This window comes from Serinus canaria, chromosome 1 (genome assembly GCF_022539315.1).
Source record: "Serinus canaria isolate serCan28SL12 chromosome 1, serCan2020, whole genome shotgun sequence".
Taxonomy (NCBI): Eukaryota; Metazoa; Chordata; class Aves; order Passeriformes; family Fringillidae; genus Serinus; species Serinus canaria.
Genome location: NC_066313.1, coordinates 107850602 through 107869559, shown reverse-complemented (window position 1 = coordinate 107869559; position 18958 = coordinate 107850602). Strand labels below are relative to the sequence as shown.

At 42.3% G+C, this 18958-nt stretch overlaps 1 protein-coding gene across 1 annotated transcript in view; it reads right to left on the bottom strand.

Moving 5' to 3' along the window:
* LOC103815769 (amine oxidase [flavin-containing] A-like) overlaps nt 1-10320 on the bottom strand; it is a 35096-nt gene extending 24776 nt beyond the window's left edge. The window contains exons 1-2 of the mRNA XM_009089607.4: nt 10186-10320; nt 56-150 (exon numbers count right to left, since the gene is read on the bottom strand). Of these exons, the coding sequence (XP_009087855.1) occupies nt 56-150; nt 10186-10231 (141 nt within the window). The 5' untranslated portion in view covers nt 10232-10320. The remainder of the gene's footprint in view (nt 1-55; nt 151-10185) is intronic.
* Between the last annotated feature and the right edge of the window lie 8638 nt (nt 10321-18958).

The window sequence follows — 18958 nt, the reverse complement described above, 5'->3', positions numbered from 1 at the left end:
TCTATCCCACTGTAGACCAGCACAGGAGGGAGTCCACACCTCATGGAGCACTTACCCTGATAGTGAATGTCCTGCCTCCCACTCTGTCCCTGGCCTCAAGGACCACCACGCTGACCCCAGCCTCAGACAGCAATTTGGCAGCTGACAAACCTGGCAAAAAAAGAGAAAGGGCATTAAAGCCAGAGGCAGCAATCAGCCACATTCATGGTCAAAAACTGAACCAAAGCTTCAAGGTCAGACATTTCAATAGGTTGCTCTCAAAACTTCCTGAGAGAAGTTAGGAGCTTTGGTATCTCACCACAGAAATCATGTGGCTGCTGCTTAGTTGCATGTTACAACCACCCACAGCACTCACAGACTGAAGTTTCCTCCTTGGATTTGCATTTTGGCCTTTCAAAAGCAGCAGAACTTCAATTATTGAGGGACAGACACACATCCTACTCTTGATTTGTGCAGCCTATGGAAAGGCAGCACCCATCCTGGGGGCCTTGCAGTGCTTCAGTGACAGAAAAAATGCTCCTCTCCCACACCAGCTCTGCTCCTCTGCTGTCCCTTGGCCTCATCCACATGCAGAAGGGAAGTCTGCTTCACTGTCAGGATTCATTTTCAGCAATGGAGTTTGACCATGACAATCAAACAGGCTGCATGTAGATACTTTGTAAGTGGAATTATGGTCTCAGCAAAAATCATCTAATTATGGGACTTTGTGATGGAGCCACTAGAGACAACTGAAAATTCAATAGGACAGGGGACCTCTCTGCTCCTGACAGATGGGAGCTGAAATTGTAAAAAGCAATCATGAGTTGGGGAAATCAGATTATGCCACTGCCCTGCAGGCCAATTTGGCACTGAAACATTGTTTCTTGGGAGTTGTTTCCCCTCCTTGAGTACACAAAAGGCAGCCCTATTGATCAGCACTTCCAAGATATCCTGCAGGCAGGAGTAACAATATTACCCTCATGTTTGTTACACTGCCTTGAAATGTGATTAAAATCAACTTTTTGTGAGCCTTACAAAGAAGGCACGTCTGAAAAGACCAGGGGAGAGGAATCATTCTGGGAAGAGTTAAATGTACTCCTTTATTCTAAGGGCAGTGCAGAATTGACCATAAACTCCAATGCACAAAATCTTTTAATGGGAAAGTGGAACACCATTCACTGGAAACCAGAACTGAGAAAGTTCAAATGTGTTACATAGGCAGAAATTATACACATAATTTTCATATTCATCTGAAAGTAACTTTACACCCTTGCACCATATTTTTTAGATTGCTGCTGGAGCAGAAGTATACTTAATTCTTCCAGCTATTTAATATTCTAATTTTTTTAATTGCAATTTTTCAGTGGAGTGGATATATTAAAAATTGATCTAATTTATTTCAGTGATAATTTTTTCCCTCCATGAAACTCTAGAAACAATTTCTTTCCAGCTAATTCTTTAATCACTGAGTGATGGTTTCTCTTCGTCCCCAACATAAATGTAGAAGACACAAATCTATAATTCTGAAACCACAAAATGTAATATTTTCTTACAAATACATAATTTTTTTCTATGCAGAAAAATGAGATTTCAAGAGATACAGCAGGTTGTGTCATTACCATAGTGGATATCCTACATGTATAAAATAAAAGGCTGAATTCTTTATTCTGTATAAATACCAGTGGACACTCAGACATGAATGGGTAATTCTTTTGTAAGAAAGTTTACTGTAGATATACATGCCTTGAAAAAATTGAACATGAAGCCAAAAGAAGCCTGTTTTATGTATGAAAAAAAATTAAATGCAATCTTTGGTGCCTAAGACCTTAATTTCATACTGAATACAACTGCTCTATTCCTGCCACAGTTGTTTAGGAAGAATAATGGTCACACTGGACTGAGTTGGAAGTTAAGCTCACTGCTGGATTATAGCTTAATTATCCAAATAAAGAAGGGCTGCTAAGGGATGAAGAACATGCTGTAATGTGACTGAGGGTCTCCAACCTGTTTGCCTGTTAAACTGTACTTGTTCTCCAGATTTACAGGTGGTTAAGCTTCATTACTTTTTAACCCAATGGTGATCTGAAAAACTGGTCCAAAAACAAGAAAAAGGCTTTGAAGTTTCATAAACTGGGAAACAGCAAGAAATAAATTTAGACAGAAATGGCTTACTGGGAACTGGGAGAGGGCATGACTCACAAGTATAAACAATACAAAATATGTTTATTTAAGATTAATACTTCACATTTACTAGCTCAAAGCATGGAAACTATTTTCTTTTAAAACAAAAGGCTAGGAACAACACTCACACACAGCATCTCCATGTCTGTCTCTATCTCTTTCTGTTGGACCCACCTCTTTAGCTCCATCCTGGTCAGACTCAAGTGCACCAGGTCCAGGTGCTTCCACATGTTCATCTGAAGCACCCCACAGGTCATGAAGCCTCTGTGCTTTTTATACACAATTAACCTCTAAATTGACTATATTTACCCTTCATCTTCTCCATAACTTGAGTTTTCAAGACTATTGTTGCTGTTCCAGTATCCTGGACAGGACTGGACACCAGAGAGTGACCATTTGATTGATGGGATAAGAATGAGAGAGGGAGGAATGAGACCTTCTCCTTTCCTGCTCCTTGCCTCATCCCTGCCTGCTCAGCTCCTCTCAGGCTGCATGGAGCTATCCTCCCACTTCCTCTACATCATCTCCATCCCAGAGTACATTGTGAGCTTCAGCAATTCCCAAGGGGCAGGGAAGAAGCTGTGGATGCCCCATCCCTGGAAGTGCTCCAGGCCAGGCTGGATGGGGCTTTGAGCAACCTGGTCTAGTGGGAGGTGCTCCTGCCCATGGCAGGGGGTGGAATGGGATGGGCTTTAAGGTCCCTTCCAATGCAAACCATTCCTTACAGGCACATTATTCCAGGGCAAATGGAGCACTGGACTCCATGACAACTCTCCAGTTCCTGCTGCTGTGGCTCTGTGCAGACACCCCTGCCACAGCTCAGCCTGTGGCTCTGTCACCTCCACCTCCTCCAGTGCAGCCCTGGGATAAAGCTGGAAACCACCCCAAATCCCTGGACAAACTCCTTCCAGATATCCCCCAATGCCATGAATTAGAAATACACCACTTGCCTCAGCAAGGCAGAAGGAGCCTGCCAAAACCACGGCGCATTCGCAGCGTCTGCTCTGCAAATTCACTTATTGTAGAATGAGAACAAACAAGGCCAGACATCCTCCACAAGGGTTTCTATGGAAATCTCACAAGCAGCTCCCCTCCTCTGAAGATGCCAGGCAGGAAAACTCTGTTCCTATTGATTCTGCAGTGCTATTAAGGACTCAGAATTGCTCCTGCTACAGATCATACCGTGGCTGCTTTCATGGCAGAAAATTGTCATAATGCTACCACAAGCAAAGCCCTTTGAAGTGCATCAAAACATGGATATACAGGGGGAAAAAAAAAGAAAAAAAAGTGGAAAGAAACTCAGATGAATTGATGCCAACCTGCAGACTACAAGACACACCCCATGACTGAAACATAAGGACACTGAGCAATACTGAATTTTGTAACACAACAAAGCCCATCTCTACTTCACAGGAAAGAAAAGTTCAACTCTGTAGGTAGTGAACAACACTGGGACCTAACAGACTTGAACTTGATTCCAGAGGACTCCTGTAATGTGGAAAACGGTTCTCTGTTTTTTAGGGAAGTGTTTATAAGTGTAGATTTATGAGAATAATTCTAAGTTGCCTCAATACTGGGGTTGATACAGAGCATATGAGCAGAGATTAGTTCTACAGCACAAACAGTGAGAGTTTTAAAAAAGTTACTTTATTGGAAATGTCCTTTATTGGAAATTGTATACTAACAGTATAGAGTTATAGTTTTCAAAATCTAGGCTCTGTAAATACAGAACATTCCTTCATAAAATCCTTATTAATCCACCCTACTGTACACAGCATGGCATAGCCACATTGTGAGAAAGATGATTAACTCATTACTGTAGTGTTCTAGCAAGATTTAATTGAGAAAAAGAGGGAAAATCTTCCTGCAAAATTCCTACATTTTTCTGATCTTGAGTGGGGAAATAATTTTAAGACTTTTTTTGCTCATTTTTCTTATACACATCAGTAAAATAAGAGAATTGGCAATATATCATTATTGAAGTTCCAATGTAATGGCATTCTAATGCTGTAGTTATTTTTATTGCTTCATTGATGGAAACTCTAACTTTTTCTAAACATTTGAATAAAGCAATGACCACCTTAAAATCAGCTCTCGTTTTTCCAGCTAGAAATCCCTTTGGCAAGTAAAAATGAACCTGTCAATAAGTGATGCAAAACATTTCTGTCATGACCATGGGGTAAAATCTCCCTTCCTCACCTCTTTATTCTTCTCCTGCAGCCCTGACTACCCTTTGATTGGAATTTTTGTGTCCATCATAGCATTTATTTAAGTTTTAAATACAATTAAAATGTGCTCAGTTACATCAGATTGACCAGAGAAGCCACTAATGGGCAGCAACACAGAAAAAGCTGAGAATGAAAAAACTGTTTCCTTTCACTGACGAAGGATTTGAAGATTTTAAATTTCTACTGAAAATATAAAAAGACCCCAAGCCAGCAATGCTATTAATTCAGTAGCAGCACCTTAAATCCACACAAAAAAGCAAGAATGCACAGTGTGGATCACAAGTCTGCATTTATTTCTACTTCAGTGTGGCCTAATACCATAACATCACCAATTTTCTACTTGTCAGAAACCAGGTTTTATCTTCCCATACTTTCTTTCATGTCCCTTCTTGTAGAATCCTTGGCACTGGAGGGAGATTGAGTTAATGTATTTTGTCCTTTTCAGGTAAACATACTTAATCTCTTTTTCATCAGTATTTTTTCCCTTCTAGGAGAAAAAAAAAATCCACTTGATTCAGCAAAGACCTTAACCAAAAGAGAATAAATATTTTCTACTACAGAGTACATTGTCCAAATGAGACCAAGCCACTTACTGGGTCTCAATGGCATCACTGTCTAAATGCTTCCTACAGATGCAAGCCTTGTTCTGAAGGGCACAAAGACAGTTTCTCATGGACAATGTTAGCAGAAATGCAGTGGGCAGGAAGAGGGAATTCTATTCCAAGGATGAAATCAGTCCACACACACCCATTGTGATTTTTCATGTCCACAGCTTCTTCCAGTAAACTTTCCTTCCCCAAAGTAATGCCCTCCCCCAAAACAAAGGCAGAAAAAAGTTAATGAGTATAAGCACAGGGTTGGAAATGAGGCATCTTTCCTCCAATTACACATTAACATGATGACAGTTTGATCCCACCTAGTAATGAAAACAACCAAGGTAATTACACACCTGTTATGACCATTGACAATTTTTTTTTAGCTAGTGTTGTCCAGAATAAATTCCTGTTACCCAAATGATGACTTTCAACTAAAAAAGAATGTCAAAAAATGTTGCTGCTAATTTATGATCAATGTCATCCCCACAAATACCAATAACATCAGTGCTGGTATTCTCAGAAAAGACATAATGCCTGTCCCATGCCTGGTTTTGTTATGTTAGGGTATTTTTAGGGATCTGTCCTAACTACTTGGCTATTTCTTTTGCTAGTTAGGACAAATTACACTCATAAGATTTCAGTAGCAAACCAGCAGAACACATTATGAAGAAGGAGGCAAATGGAAATTGGTACTTCTGCTTATTTAAATTATTGTAAAAAGCATCCATTACACTTTGCATGGGATTCTGAGAGTTTTGTTCCTGCTGTAAATTTCTGTCATAATGACAGATTGCTAGGAGTACATTGGGAACTCAGAGCTCTGTGAAACATTGTTATTTATTTCTGCATCCCCAAAAATGGCCTTTAGGAATCTCTGCTACTGACTGACAGCATTATCAGCTTTCTGGTTGGATCCAGAAAGAAGGAAGGAATGAACCAGGTAAATAGGACCCAGCACAGGGCAAATGCAAAGTGATAAACAGAGAATTCATTTTATGAATCAAATATTACATTCCTATAGGTCAAATCCCAGGTAAATACAGAAGTAACAGTAGGGAAAAAAATTATTGGAAACTACACCAGATTTACACAGGTCAGACTGATTCTATCTCACACCAACAACTGTGTGTTTGACAGTTTATCTGACACCACCACCCACCAGCAGCTTGGCATGCTGTCAAAACAAACAGGGCAGTGTACAACAGAAGTTGTGCTGCCAGGATGGCAAGCAAGGAAAATCTGCATTTGCTCATGATTCAGTCTTTCACTCAGAGCCCAAAGCCAAGGCGTAGGTAGCTCGAGGGGTGAGGCTGTCGATCACACACTGTGGAGCTGGAGATGCCAACACAGAGTTCTATTCCACAGAGAGAAAAACAAAAAAGGCTTGATAATCTATCATATGTTTTATGTCTATATAAAGGCTAATCACTACTATTTTTACATCCCAGCTTTTCCTACGATTTGTGGCCCTTGGAATCCTCCATAAGTGCAGCAGAAAACAGTGCTGTTCCCTGCACATGGCTGGGAAATCTCAGCTTTGATTTTGTAGAACCACGCAAGCTCCTCTTTTCTAGATAAAAACAAACATCTTTTTCTGTGGAAACAAAAACTAGCCATGTCAGCAAATTATAGTCTTAAGTGTAAGATTCAATTATGTCTGGTTTTTCTCTTGTGCTTTGTACTTGTAACAAAATGTGCTGAAATTTCTTCCAAATCCTACTTGCATACAAGATTTTTTGGACTTCTCTACTTCTGGACATACTTCTCCATATCTGCTGCCTCTCTGGTTTGCATTATGTAGGCAAACATTATTAATTCTCCATGCAATCTTCTGATAAACTTGGCTTCCACACAAAGTGAGGCTGGCACATGAATATATTCCCATGAAAAAAAAAGTTAACATATTTTGCTTACATTCTTTTTTTTTTTTTTCTTTTCCAAATTTGGAACTATTTAAGCTTGAATTTTCAGGGTGTGTTTTTCAGGGTGTGGTTTTTTGTGATTCTTTTCTGCTGGAAAATCTTGGTCAAAACTGACTGTCTATTTCTAAGTGTCTAGGGAAAACATATTCTTTGATTTTGAAAAATCATGCCTTTTTTTAATGCCTATTTTGGAAGTTGCAGCAGCAACTTGAAATTTGGCAGGGAGGTAACCTTGGAGTCAACATGGCACATTTTGTAATCCATGTGAAAATACGCCCCAGTAAGATCAGTTAGAAAGTTTTGAGAAATTACAGGTCACAGAAATCATTCTGAGATCTGACAAGTTGAAGTATCTGAGGTTTCTGTCTAAATTCTCTGAGCACTTAATGCTGTCCAGTTGGTAATGAGCAGTGCCTGAGAACCCAGGCCCTCCTTACAACATTTTGTGCCATCAGCTTGCTGAGCTTCAACAAACACACAATCAAGTAAAATTAATCATGTCAAAATCAATCCAGAGCAGCACTCTTCAGTTCAGCAGAAAACCCTATAAATAGGAAATGGGAGCAATATTCAAGCCATATAAATAAAAACTCCCTGTGGGTATGGGGAAAGTCTTTAACTTCAGGCACCAGTTTATTTAATAAGCTTGGGTATAAAATGCTGTAATCAATATTAACTGTATTAAAGGGGACCTTATCTATTAAGAGTGACACAAACATGTGCCTGAGGCTTTTACTGGCCTCTATCCACATTTTTAACATGCAAGCCCAAGTGGAAAGGTGAATCCATCCCAACCTCTGCAGCTCCTTCTCTGCAGGGTGCAAAGGCACTTGCTGATGCAGCCTGGACAGTTTGAGTGAGATTCCATGGGGTACAGCAGGAAAATGCCAGAGGTACAAGCCACCCAAGCAGAGATTTCTTCCAAAAGCTTTTTCTCCCCACATCACTCTTTGCAGAATCTCCCTCCACCCCCAGACTGCAGTTCCCTACAGGCAGAGGGGATTCTGTGTCCCTGGAATGGCCACATTGTGGTGTGCATGCAGAGGCCAGGAGCAGGGATGAGCAGAACATGCTCAGAAATTCACTGTTCAGAAATTGCCACTCAGGACCAAGCTCTGCTTTGAGGAATAGACAACTCCAGAGCTGCCTGTCAGGATTTGAGCTTCATTTCACAAATACTGGACAAATAATTTAAAAAGCCACAGCACCACTGCTGGGAAGTTCACACTCAATAGAACAAGCACTTTGTTCATACCCTCATGCAGATTTCATGGATTTGTAGTAAAGAACTCGTTTATTCCAGAGTTTCCTATCCCTTCCTGCAAGAACCAGGCAGTGAGTATTTAAAATACAATAGAAGGAGAGGAGGCAGAAATCTCACCAGATGAGTCAACTGCAAATTCAATTTCAGAGATACAAGCAAGTCAACAATGGAATCAGAGAGATTGAGGGGAAATCCTGTCCATACTGGAGTACGATTTACAATGTATTTCACCAGAAGCAGAACTCTAAATACAGATTACTTTTGTTTTGTTTTTTTTTAAGACCAGAAAGCAGCACTGTCTAACCTCTTGCAGAACTGAGGTGTAGGCATATTTGTGCAGGAATGGTAGTAACAGAGAAGCTGTGAGAAAAGCAAAACAGACCAGAGGCTGATCAGAGTTTAATCCCCCAGCTATGAATGGCAGCGGAGAGTAAAAATGGATTAATTATTAAATAAGGCATTTATTGTCTATTTTTCAATGGCTGTTTTCTTAAAATGATGTCTGTTCTAATTCATAACAGGCAGACACCAATGTCTGTGCCACTGGCACAGGGTTTCCATTGGCATGAAAAATGTTCCTGTGCCCCAGGAGTTCTGTGACATGTTTATTTGTCTTCTTCATGCCACTGACAAATTTTCAGGGACTGTGAGCACCGTGAAATTTTCTGCTTGGCTCCATTTCGATCCCCACACCAGGCTTTGGTCCAAGGCACAGGTGTTACAAAGTAACTCAGTGTTTTTGTAAGAGTAAGGTAAGATAACACACAGAAATGCTCCAACATTTTCTGAAACACTGCAACAGGTTGGGGACCTGGAGGAATGAGGCACCCTGAAGGGAACAAGGGTTTGTCAGAGCTCTAAAAACCATATTAAGAGGATGTCACCATCAGCTGCACACAGAATGGGTGGTAATTCCCTAAGGACACTCTGTGCATCACAGGAACCCTAAGGATGAACACCAAATGTCTCATTCTAGCAGGAAAATTACCAGACATCTGGTAAAACTAAAAAGCAAGGAAATCTAGATCCACACTCTTCTTGTCTGTTTAGTAATGCTACAGATTATTGGTAATTTACATATTCACAAATAATTACCTAAACTATTACTGTTATTTTAGTAGATGAAATAACATAATTATGTAAAACATTTGCTGTTTTATGCATGGATTCACTGAAGATTACACCAAAGGAAAGCCTCTAAATACGAATAAAACCTAACTTTACTCATACCAATAATGGCTATAATATCACTGAAGTCACACAGTCACAAAACTCACCTCTTCTGAATCCTTAGTGAAGGAAAATTGTCTGAAAACTGAGACCTGGCCAAAGCTGCCAACACAAAATTGACCTTAGGGACCTAAACCTAAACACTAATTTTCTCCAACACAGCAACATTCTCATTGTAGGTAACATAAAAATAATTAATTAACGGGGTTTTTAAGCATAAGAGGGGCCATGAGGCAGTTGCTGGTGTGAAAGTGCATCTGAAGAGTATTTTGGGAAGTGTTGCCTGGTGAAGTGTGAGGACTCCATGGCACTTGGGGAATCAGGCTGCCTCTAGAGCAGCACTTCTCACAGCAGCAGAACGTAACCTAGAGTATACTCCCAGATGTTTATTCTGAAACATTTTCCCAAACAAAACATCTGCCACAGCTGCATGGGCAACCTGAAAAAAACACGTCAAAACGCCACCTTTGCCGGGATGCACCAATCCCACCCTGCAACCCCGCATCCCTGCCTCGTCCCCACCTGCGGCCACTGCCAAGTCACTTTTCCTCCAGCCTCCCTCCCGACCCGCACCAAGAGCAAACCAACGCAAGGAGCAGCAGTTTGTGAGATCACGACACGGATCATTTCTCCTGTCCCTCCCCGAGCTCCCCTGAAGCCCCCGGGGCCCCGGTTCTGCGCTCCCATCGCCGCCCCCGCGCACCGCCCGGCCCCGCACCGGGGGCGCTCCCGGCGGGATGCCCGGGGGAGGAGGGAGGGGGCCGATCCGTTCCCCCCTGACCCACCTGAGATGCCGCCCCCGATCACGACCACGTCGTAACTCTGGGCCATGGCGCTGTCCCCGCTGTCCCCTCTGTCCCTGTGCCGTCCCCGGTCACGGCCGCGGCTCCGATCCGACCCAGCGCTCCGGCAGCGCCGTCCCGCCCGCCCCGGCCCCGCCCCTAGGCGTGGCCTCACCGACCATCCACCAATGGGAGCTGTCCGGAGGGGGGGCATCACCTGGACACGCCCCCTCGGAGCTCGCTGTGCGGCTCGACGGGGCGGGGGATGCTCGGCAACACCGGGAGCACCGGGAGCACAGGGAACACCGGGAACAGGGAATACCGGGGACACTGGGAATGCCGCATCCCGGGGTTAGCATCGTACCGGCTCCGTACCGCACCACTCCAGGGCGATGGAGGCAGGCGGGCCGCAGCGAGCCCGGTGCGGGATGCAGCGTGCCCAGTGCGTGATGCAGTGCCCCGGTGCGGGATGCAGTGCCCCGGTGCGGGATGCAGTGCCCCGGTGCGGGATGCAGCGTGCCCCAGTGCGGGATGCAGTGCCCCGGTGCGGGATGCAGAGCCCCAGTGCGGGATGCAGCGTGCCCGGTGCGGGATGCAGCGTGCCCGGTGGGGGAATGCAGTGCCCCAGTGCGGGATGCAGGGAGCCCCAGTGCGGGATGCCGCTTATGAACCAGCCAGCGCTCGCTTAACCCCGTGCTAGTGACCCACAGTGACTGCGGGGGAGGAGGAGATCCACGGAGCCAGAGGTTATGGCAGCCTGCAAGCCTCACCTCCTAGTAGAATCAAGTTATTCTTGATCCATGAGCCGGGGAACAAGGAGTTAACCTTTCCACGGGCGTATCTTCCCAAATACAACGCCTGAAATAATAATTGGTTGTCAAAATTCTCATTGTACTTAGTTGCCATTACTGCCCCGGAATACAGGATGGTTGTGATATTCCTTGCCATGCGTTATGCAGCTTGTACTGGTTTTATTGCCAAAGTGTAAATGTCATCTCTGTGGAGTGGAAAAAGTAGAGAGCCTGTCCATCCCCTTCCAAATAAGCACAGGAGACATTTACAGTCCACACAATTATAAGAAATCCTAATGCTGTTTCATGTTAAATATTGGTATAAGTTCTGAGAGTTGCCCAATTCTGCAATCATATTCCAAGCCTGGGTATGACCAATGGATGCAATAATTCTGTAATACTTTTTGGCTGGTGTTCTTCAAAATGAGTCAGTTTTCTCTTCTTTAAGGAAAATACAGGACTTTCGTTTTTTTTTAATTGTCCAAATGAATGAGATGTAGACCTGTTGGTGTGAACCAGAGGAAAATGTTTAGAGCACCTCTCCTATGAGGACATCTGAAAGTGTGATGGTTCAGCTTGGACAAGAGAAGCCTCTGGAGAGACCTTATTGAGGGCTTTCAGTACTTAAAAGGGGACTATGAGAAAGATGAGGACACACTTTATAGCAGAGCCTGTTATGACAGGACAAGGAATAATAGGCTTAGACTAAAAGAGAGCTGATTTAGGCTTGCTATAGAGAAGAATTTTTTACAGTGAGGGTGGTGAAATCCTGTACCAGATTGCTCAGAGATGTAATGGATGACACATCCCTGGAAACACTCAAGGTCAGGTTGCTCCCAGCAACGTGGTCCAGTTGAAAATGTCCCTGGTCCTTGCAGGGTGAGTGGACTGGCTGAGATTTAAAGGACCCTTCCAACCCAAACCATTCTGTGGTTCTATGACAGCAGTGACTGAATGCAGAAACATCAATAAATCACTAAGCAACAGCAAGGGAGACAGAATAATGGATCTTCCTCACCAATAAGAACAGGTACTTTACAAAGTGTAAGTGCAGAGCTCAGTAAGTGTGTGGCAATATCTGTAGACACAGAAGTGCCAGACACTGTAGTGAGGCAGAGCAGCAGATCCCTGCTGCTCTGGGAGATCATCTGCTGACACAGAAGCTCATTATCACTGCAATTGCTGCAGCTCCATGCCAGGGTAAAGGGAGCACAACGGGAAGGGACCAAGGCTGTGAGAGTGGAATGGATTCTGAAAGAGAAAACCTAATGTACCAACACCCACTTTGTGCTCAACGGAAAAAAAGCCTCTGTTTCTCAAGGGAGATAAGGACACCCACTCCCACAGCTCTGCTGGCTCCAGTGGGCAGGTCACAGGGAATCTGACAAATAAAAAGCTTCACTCAGAGGGCACCTCCCTCATAATTCAAAAGCCAAGTTTGGAGGAAAGCAACAAAAACATCCTTTGTGATAACAACAGGAAACTTGTGTGCATCTAGATAACTTGCTGATAGATACACTTGCCAACAAATCTCCAGTGCTAACAGGAGCCATAAGAGTCTTGTGGAAGGGCAGTGGAGACTGAAGTGGTTCTACCCAGACCAGCTCTAATGATGAGAGATGATAGCCAAGTGTGAATTATAAAAATTGTTGGCTCAACCACTGTAGTAAGGAGTGATAAAATTCCTGAGGGGTTACCAAGGGTTACCTCAGGCTTTGACAGATTCCAGAGGTAGCGATGTTTGTTCAGAGCCATGTGACTGCTTAGTCCTTGGCATCAATAAGAGCACTCAGAATAATTCTCCCTCAGCTCAGACCTGCAGGATTTGGGAAAAAAATAAACCCCAAAGCTTGCTTGAGAACAACAGGATAAACCAAATAGACTTGCTGAAAATGCAAGAAGTAGGGAAGGGAGAAGGTGATGTTTCATATTGAGAGTGATCCTCCTCTTCTAAATGTGATGGCATGTTTTTAAAAAAAGATTTGAAATGTGTCAGATATCAACAGAAAAGAAAGGGATGCCAAACCTTACACTAAAGGAAATTCCAAGCAGATAAAATTTTATTTGGAAATAAATCAGCTGTCACTCAGAAAGGAGAGTTGATTAAGAAGGAAATGCTCACCCGTGGACCCTCTTTGTTATGCAGCATAAAAAACAAAGGCAACAGCGCTGAAGGATGAATATAGGAAGCTTCTGTTGCTGAAACCATTTCCTAGCAATCTCTCTAGTTGATTTATGTCTGCCTCAGTGATTGATCTGTAGCAATAATTTGCTGAGCCTGCAGAATGTGCATGATCATAAATGTGAAGGTGTAGAAAGTCTCAGACATAGACTTTCAAATTTGCCAGGAAAAAAAACCACTGGAAACTGCTGAAAAATACAGTAGAATATCAACAAAAAAGCTTTCACTTGAGATCATATCTGTGTCAGCAACAACAAAAATGGTTGGGTAGCTCCAAGAATGGCCAAAAATGGATCAATTTGATGATCAAAGAACATGAAGAAAAGTATCCAAAAGTAAGTGATATGACCAAGTTCTTTATTGTACAATCAGTGCTTTGCTTTCATTTTTTCCAACTACTGATGTGAGGAAGTCAAACTTCTCACATCATGCCATCAAGAGCCTCAGTTATTTTGTATCTGCTCAATACCCCAAATAATGAGTAAAATCAGTCATAATTGTTGGGAAAGACATAGATATTTTGCATTCCTTCCTGATTTCTATGTTATTTATTTCACAATTCAATGTTATTTATTTAACAGTTTATTTAAAATAATTTTTTAAAATAAAGTATATTATCTGTTGTACATTTATGTACATTGTACAGTTTTTTAGTTATTTATTTGTTTTGTGAGTGTATTTTGAAAGGTAAATAGAACCTAAATGCTGTAAGTGAAAAATACATTATCCCTGGGAGACTGATTGTCATTACCAAGGTCATAATTACCACCACTTAGCCACCTCTAAAGTCATGCAATTCTTCTATCTTAATGATACCAACAGAGCTTCTCTAAAGTACCCTAGAACCTGTCCTCTTCAGTGTTACTGTCAGCTGAAATTTTTGCCATTAACTCATCATCCGTGTTGATTAGCACTCTGCACACACAAAGATGAGCTTTCCAGGGAGCACCAGAGCCTTTTGCAAAGTCTAAATCACAGAAATTTGCATTTACACACATTTTAATTCTGGTAATTATAGGGTTAGCAGTGTGGGTTGCATCAAGTTGAAATGTGAAAAAAATGTGAAAAATAAACTCTCCCAGACATCAGATGAAGTAGTTTTGTTGGTAGCCCTTTTGTGGGGCAACAGGGCACGTGGTGTGGAGCAACCTCAGAACTCAGCTGTAGGTGATACTGTATTTTCTAATAACAGCTTTATATTTTGGAACAGTATCTTAGACTATCTTCAGCTAAATTTAGGGTAAACAGGTAATTTATATGGCTAATGAGGGTGGTTTTCTTCCCCTTCTCCTCTCCCTGCCCAAGGCCTTTACCAGTAAAGGAGATAATGAAATACCATGTAGCACATGGCATTTGGACAATGTTGCACACCATAAGTAGGGGGGAAAAGAGTTCCATAAAATGTTCCAGGCTTTAGAGTATTTTCCTCTGAAACAAATTCCAAACAAACAGCAGCAGATAATTGTCTCCAAGGGTTTTGTGGAGGAGGAAGGAGAGAAAATGTATATTCACTAACAGCAAGGAAGAGGTAACCCAGCCTTCTGCCCAAAGCAGATCCAGGGCTTGTGTAGTTTGAAAGCACTGAAGGATTGTAAACCATGAGCTCTGTGAGCCTCAGGGTCTGGCCACCCTCAGAGTGAATCCTTTTTTCCTTATATTGAGTTGCCATTGCTTGTGGCTCCAGGCTGTGCTTGCTGCCCCTCTTCCATCACAGGGTGCTTGGGGTACTTTTGTGTTTTGGAACTTCTCCTGTTGGAGGCAATAATGCCATGGCACTGCAGAGTAGGTCTTGAAAGTAAAACATCATGATACCATGTCCTCAGTGAGTCCCATAGGGAATATTCCTACAATCCCTTCACCTCTCTCTGGTCCCTTAAATACAGAGTTATCTAGATCCAATGGAATGGTCCCAGCTGGGGAGTCACAAACAGATTGTTCAACATGTTGGCAAAAATTGGTTAGAATCAAAATTAGTAAACTGTGGATGGCATGGTTGAGTATTAATCTTTGTTTTTATAGACTAGGACGTATATTCTTTGTTTTTCAAGATAATTTTCTTCCTTTGATGTGTATTCAAAACCATCTGAAAACCATCACCAGTCTGATGTTGCAGAACAGTCTTCACTGGTATGAAAAATGGGTTTGTACACAAAGATGGCTGTGGCATATTTATTCATCAGTGTTCATTTTTCCTGGCATGTTTTCAACAGTGCTAGTGATCTCATGCTTCCTGACCAGCTCTTTTTCAGGTACTGGGCTGAACTCTATTCAATGAATAAGCACCTTGAAGCAAATTATCATCACTCATGGATATTAGCATTTGGCTAGTTCATTTTGCCTTTAAATCACAACCAGGAATCTTCTGATACATAAACACAGACAAAAATTCACTGTCCACCTTCTCCTTGACCCGTGTTTCCCTCTGGCTCATTTACAGAGCATCCCACAAACCTCCTGGTGCAGTGCCTGTACTAAGTGCAAGACAGTGGGACATGGAAGGGGATGAGGGGAGTGGGATGCTCTGAGTCAGCCCCAGCACTGGCAGAGCTCCTGCTCTTTAGCACCTGGTTGATGCAGGATCTCCTTATCCCTTCTCCATCCCCTACACAGCTCCAAAGCTCTCAGCTCCTCCACAGCTCTGCATGCAGAAGGGATCATTATGTGGCTGCACTGCATTTGAGGGCCTGGGAACTTTAATTAGGGATATAAATATTGAAAAGGGTGTGTCATGAAGACAGATCCAGGCTCTTCATGGTGGTGGTGCCCAGGAGAGGAGGCGCCTGAAGAAAATGAAAGTAGTTTGACCTGAACACGAGGAAGAATTTCCTTCCTGTGCAGTGACCAAGCACTGGAACTGATTGTCCAGAGAAGAGTTGGAGTCTCCTTCACTGAATCTATTCCAGAGCCCTCTGGACACAACCCTGTGCCATGTGCTGTGGGATGACCCTGCTTGAGCAGGGGGCTGGACCAGATGACCCATGGTGGTCCTTTCCAGCCTGACCCATCCTGTGATTCTGCAGTGGAGAAAACAGGCAACTGCATGTCAGGAGTTTTTTTAAAGCCATGAAGAAAAGGTCAGCTACTATGGCTTCAGTGCCCTTAGGTAAATAAACTAGAATATGTTTAAAACATTAATTCAAATTGCAAAGTGCTCCTCTACACCTGGGAGCAGAAAAAAGAAAACACAAGCTTGGGAGTTGCTCCCTCAAGAGCAATGCCCTCAGCTACATGCAGTGAAACTTTCTGTTCCCCCAGAGAAACCTGTTATGTACTCACTGCATGAAGTTTTGCTACCTCAGGATGCCAAAAGATATTTTGGCTGTTCAGAAATGTGGAGTAAAATTTTAAGTACTTTTTAGCCAAAGAATTAGGTATGTGTTTTCTTTCTTTGCTAGGAAAGCATCCATAACTTAATTTTGCAGAATATTTCCTACTCTTCATTTAATTGTGTAATACCACAGAATTAGGCATGTGAGGTACAAAAATCCAAAAGATAATTTGAGAAGGAGACAGAATTACTCAAATCACTCAAATTTTTAAAGTTACTTTTCTGCATGGTTGTGCAGTCTGACTAAAACAGTTATTGATCTTTTAACAGCACCAGACACTCCTGTTTGTATGTCTCAGAATTGTCAAATACTTTTAAATGAAGAAAATGTTTCAATTCTTTTCAAAATTTGAGCATCCTATTGATGAGCATTAGGCAGGTTCATCAGTGGCTGAAATACAGCACAAGTTTCCAGGTGCCAGAAGCCAGATATGCCAGGCATGTCTTGAACAGAGAAGTGGCTGTTTGGTTCAGAGTGAGGAGAGCTTTTTTCCTGGGGTTAGAAGACGCAAATGCAATGCTCCAGAAAGTAGCAGGGGAAGTGCAACAAGCCCATTTTCTCTCCAGACTCAGTTTCCCCACCACACAGCCTCAGAAAGAAATCAATGATTTTTAGGTGTCTGTACAAGTTCATGGCTAGTCAAGTTCCATTACAGTGTCAACAACAGATTTCAGACCACCTCTTGGCAAACATCTTCTGAAGGCAAAATGATCACAAAATACAAATGTTGTCTTTAACAATGTACAATCTCTCTGTGTGGGAGTGGGTTTTTTTTTTCAGATATGAAAGAAATTTAGCTGCAGAAACATCTCCTGATAACTAAATAAATAGAGGTAATTCAATTTAAAGTTAGCATGTGCCACAAAAAAGATTATGCTGATAATTTGTTTTTAATCTCTTTAACTCTCTATTTTTTGTCTTTAATTATGTGCATTAGTTCAAATGCCAGTGTCAATACAGATGAAGTCTTTCCCTTTCTCTCCAATTTATCTTCATTACTCATTTGCCTTCAAAAGGAGTTTATTGTAATAACTATGGGACAAAATATAGCCACTGACTGCTGAAATAAGGATTTAAAAATAAAAAATGTATATGTCTGTATTTGTTTTCAAGTTAAAGAAGCCCTGAGATGTTTTCAACAAGATTAAATTAAATAAATCTTTCAGGAACTTTTGTTTGACTGACACACTCACCTCCAAGATGAAGTCAGTAGGGGAGACCCTGCAAGGGAGGTCCAGAAGAAGGGCTCCAGGCACTCCTCAAACCTCTGGAACTCCTTCATCCCATCTTGATGGGGTTGGAAGACCTTGCTGGGCAGGACACCTGGCACTTTCAATGCTGCCCAAATAGCTGCCAGCAGAGGTCTGCAAGACTTTTGTTCAAAAGTCATGTAAAGACCCCAAGAAAGGGAACAGGTGACAACAGGGAGCGATCATGGCAGAGCTGACTGAGCTCTGGGAATTAGGAGAAGTTTCTGTGTCACCTCTGCTGGACTCAGCCCCTCACAGGGCACAGGTTTAACACTCAGCCTGCACATTTCAGGTCTCTGACTGTCCCTGTGCACCAGAGTTACTTCTGCTCTTTCTGAGGGCATGTTAAATTGACTTAGTTCCATTCTTAGTTTAGCAGCCCCTGCTGATTTGCCCAGACTCCCTTTTTCAGGTTTTGGACTCCCTGTGACCTCTGGGGGGAAAGGTTGGTGTTGCACAATGTGTGACCCAGCCAGTGAATGGGACTTTATGTGAAGGGCTGGACTTTGTTCATGTTGTTTAAAGCACTTGAAGCAGATTTCTACTCTGCAGTGTCCTTGCTGCTATCAAGTTTTCTCCTTGCCCTTCACCACCACTATAAAAAATTTTTATGCATCAGGTTTTAAAATGAACTTTCACTGGTATTAACTGAATGTCCCCTTAATTGCCAGCTCCATAAAAGAGTGGCTTGGATATAGCTCATGGATTGCTGGTATCATTTGAGGTTAGATCAAAGCTTGTATAAGAGATAACAACAATCTGAGCATAATACTGCCTTTGGAGAACAAGGATTTGTTATAGATCACAAAGCCTGGCTGCAGCTTGGACAGGATTTTAGAAGCAGAAGCATTATAGGCATATGGGGAGATGAGTGGAGATCATTAGTGTAGACATCAAAATAGCAAAGAAGATTAGGTCTGGGAGAGCAAAAAAGCCTGGTAGAAACACCAGCAGGAATAAATAATCAACTTACAGGCATCAGACTCCAGCCAATAACAAAAAAAAAACCAAAAAAACCCCAAAAACAAAACATCAAAAATCTTTGCTATAACTAGATCAGAGAAATTTGTCATGCCCACTCACTGTCTACCAGGTAAAACAGCACTGGGAATCTACAGAAGCATCCAAAAAGAAATGAAAGTTGTTCTTCACTGCAAATCCTGTGCAGGATGCAGTGGGCTGAAGCCATGAGCACAATTTCACCTCTCTCCTGGATAATTGGCT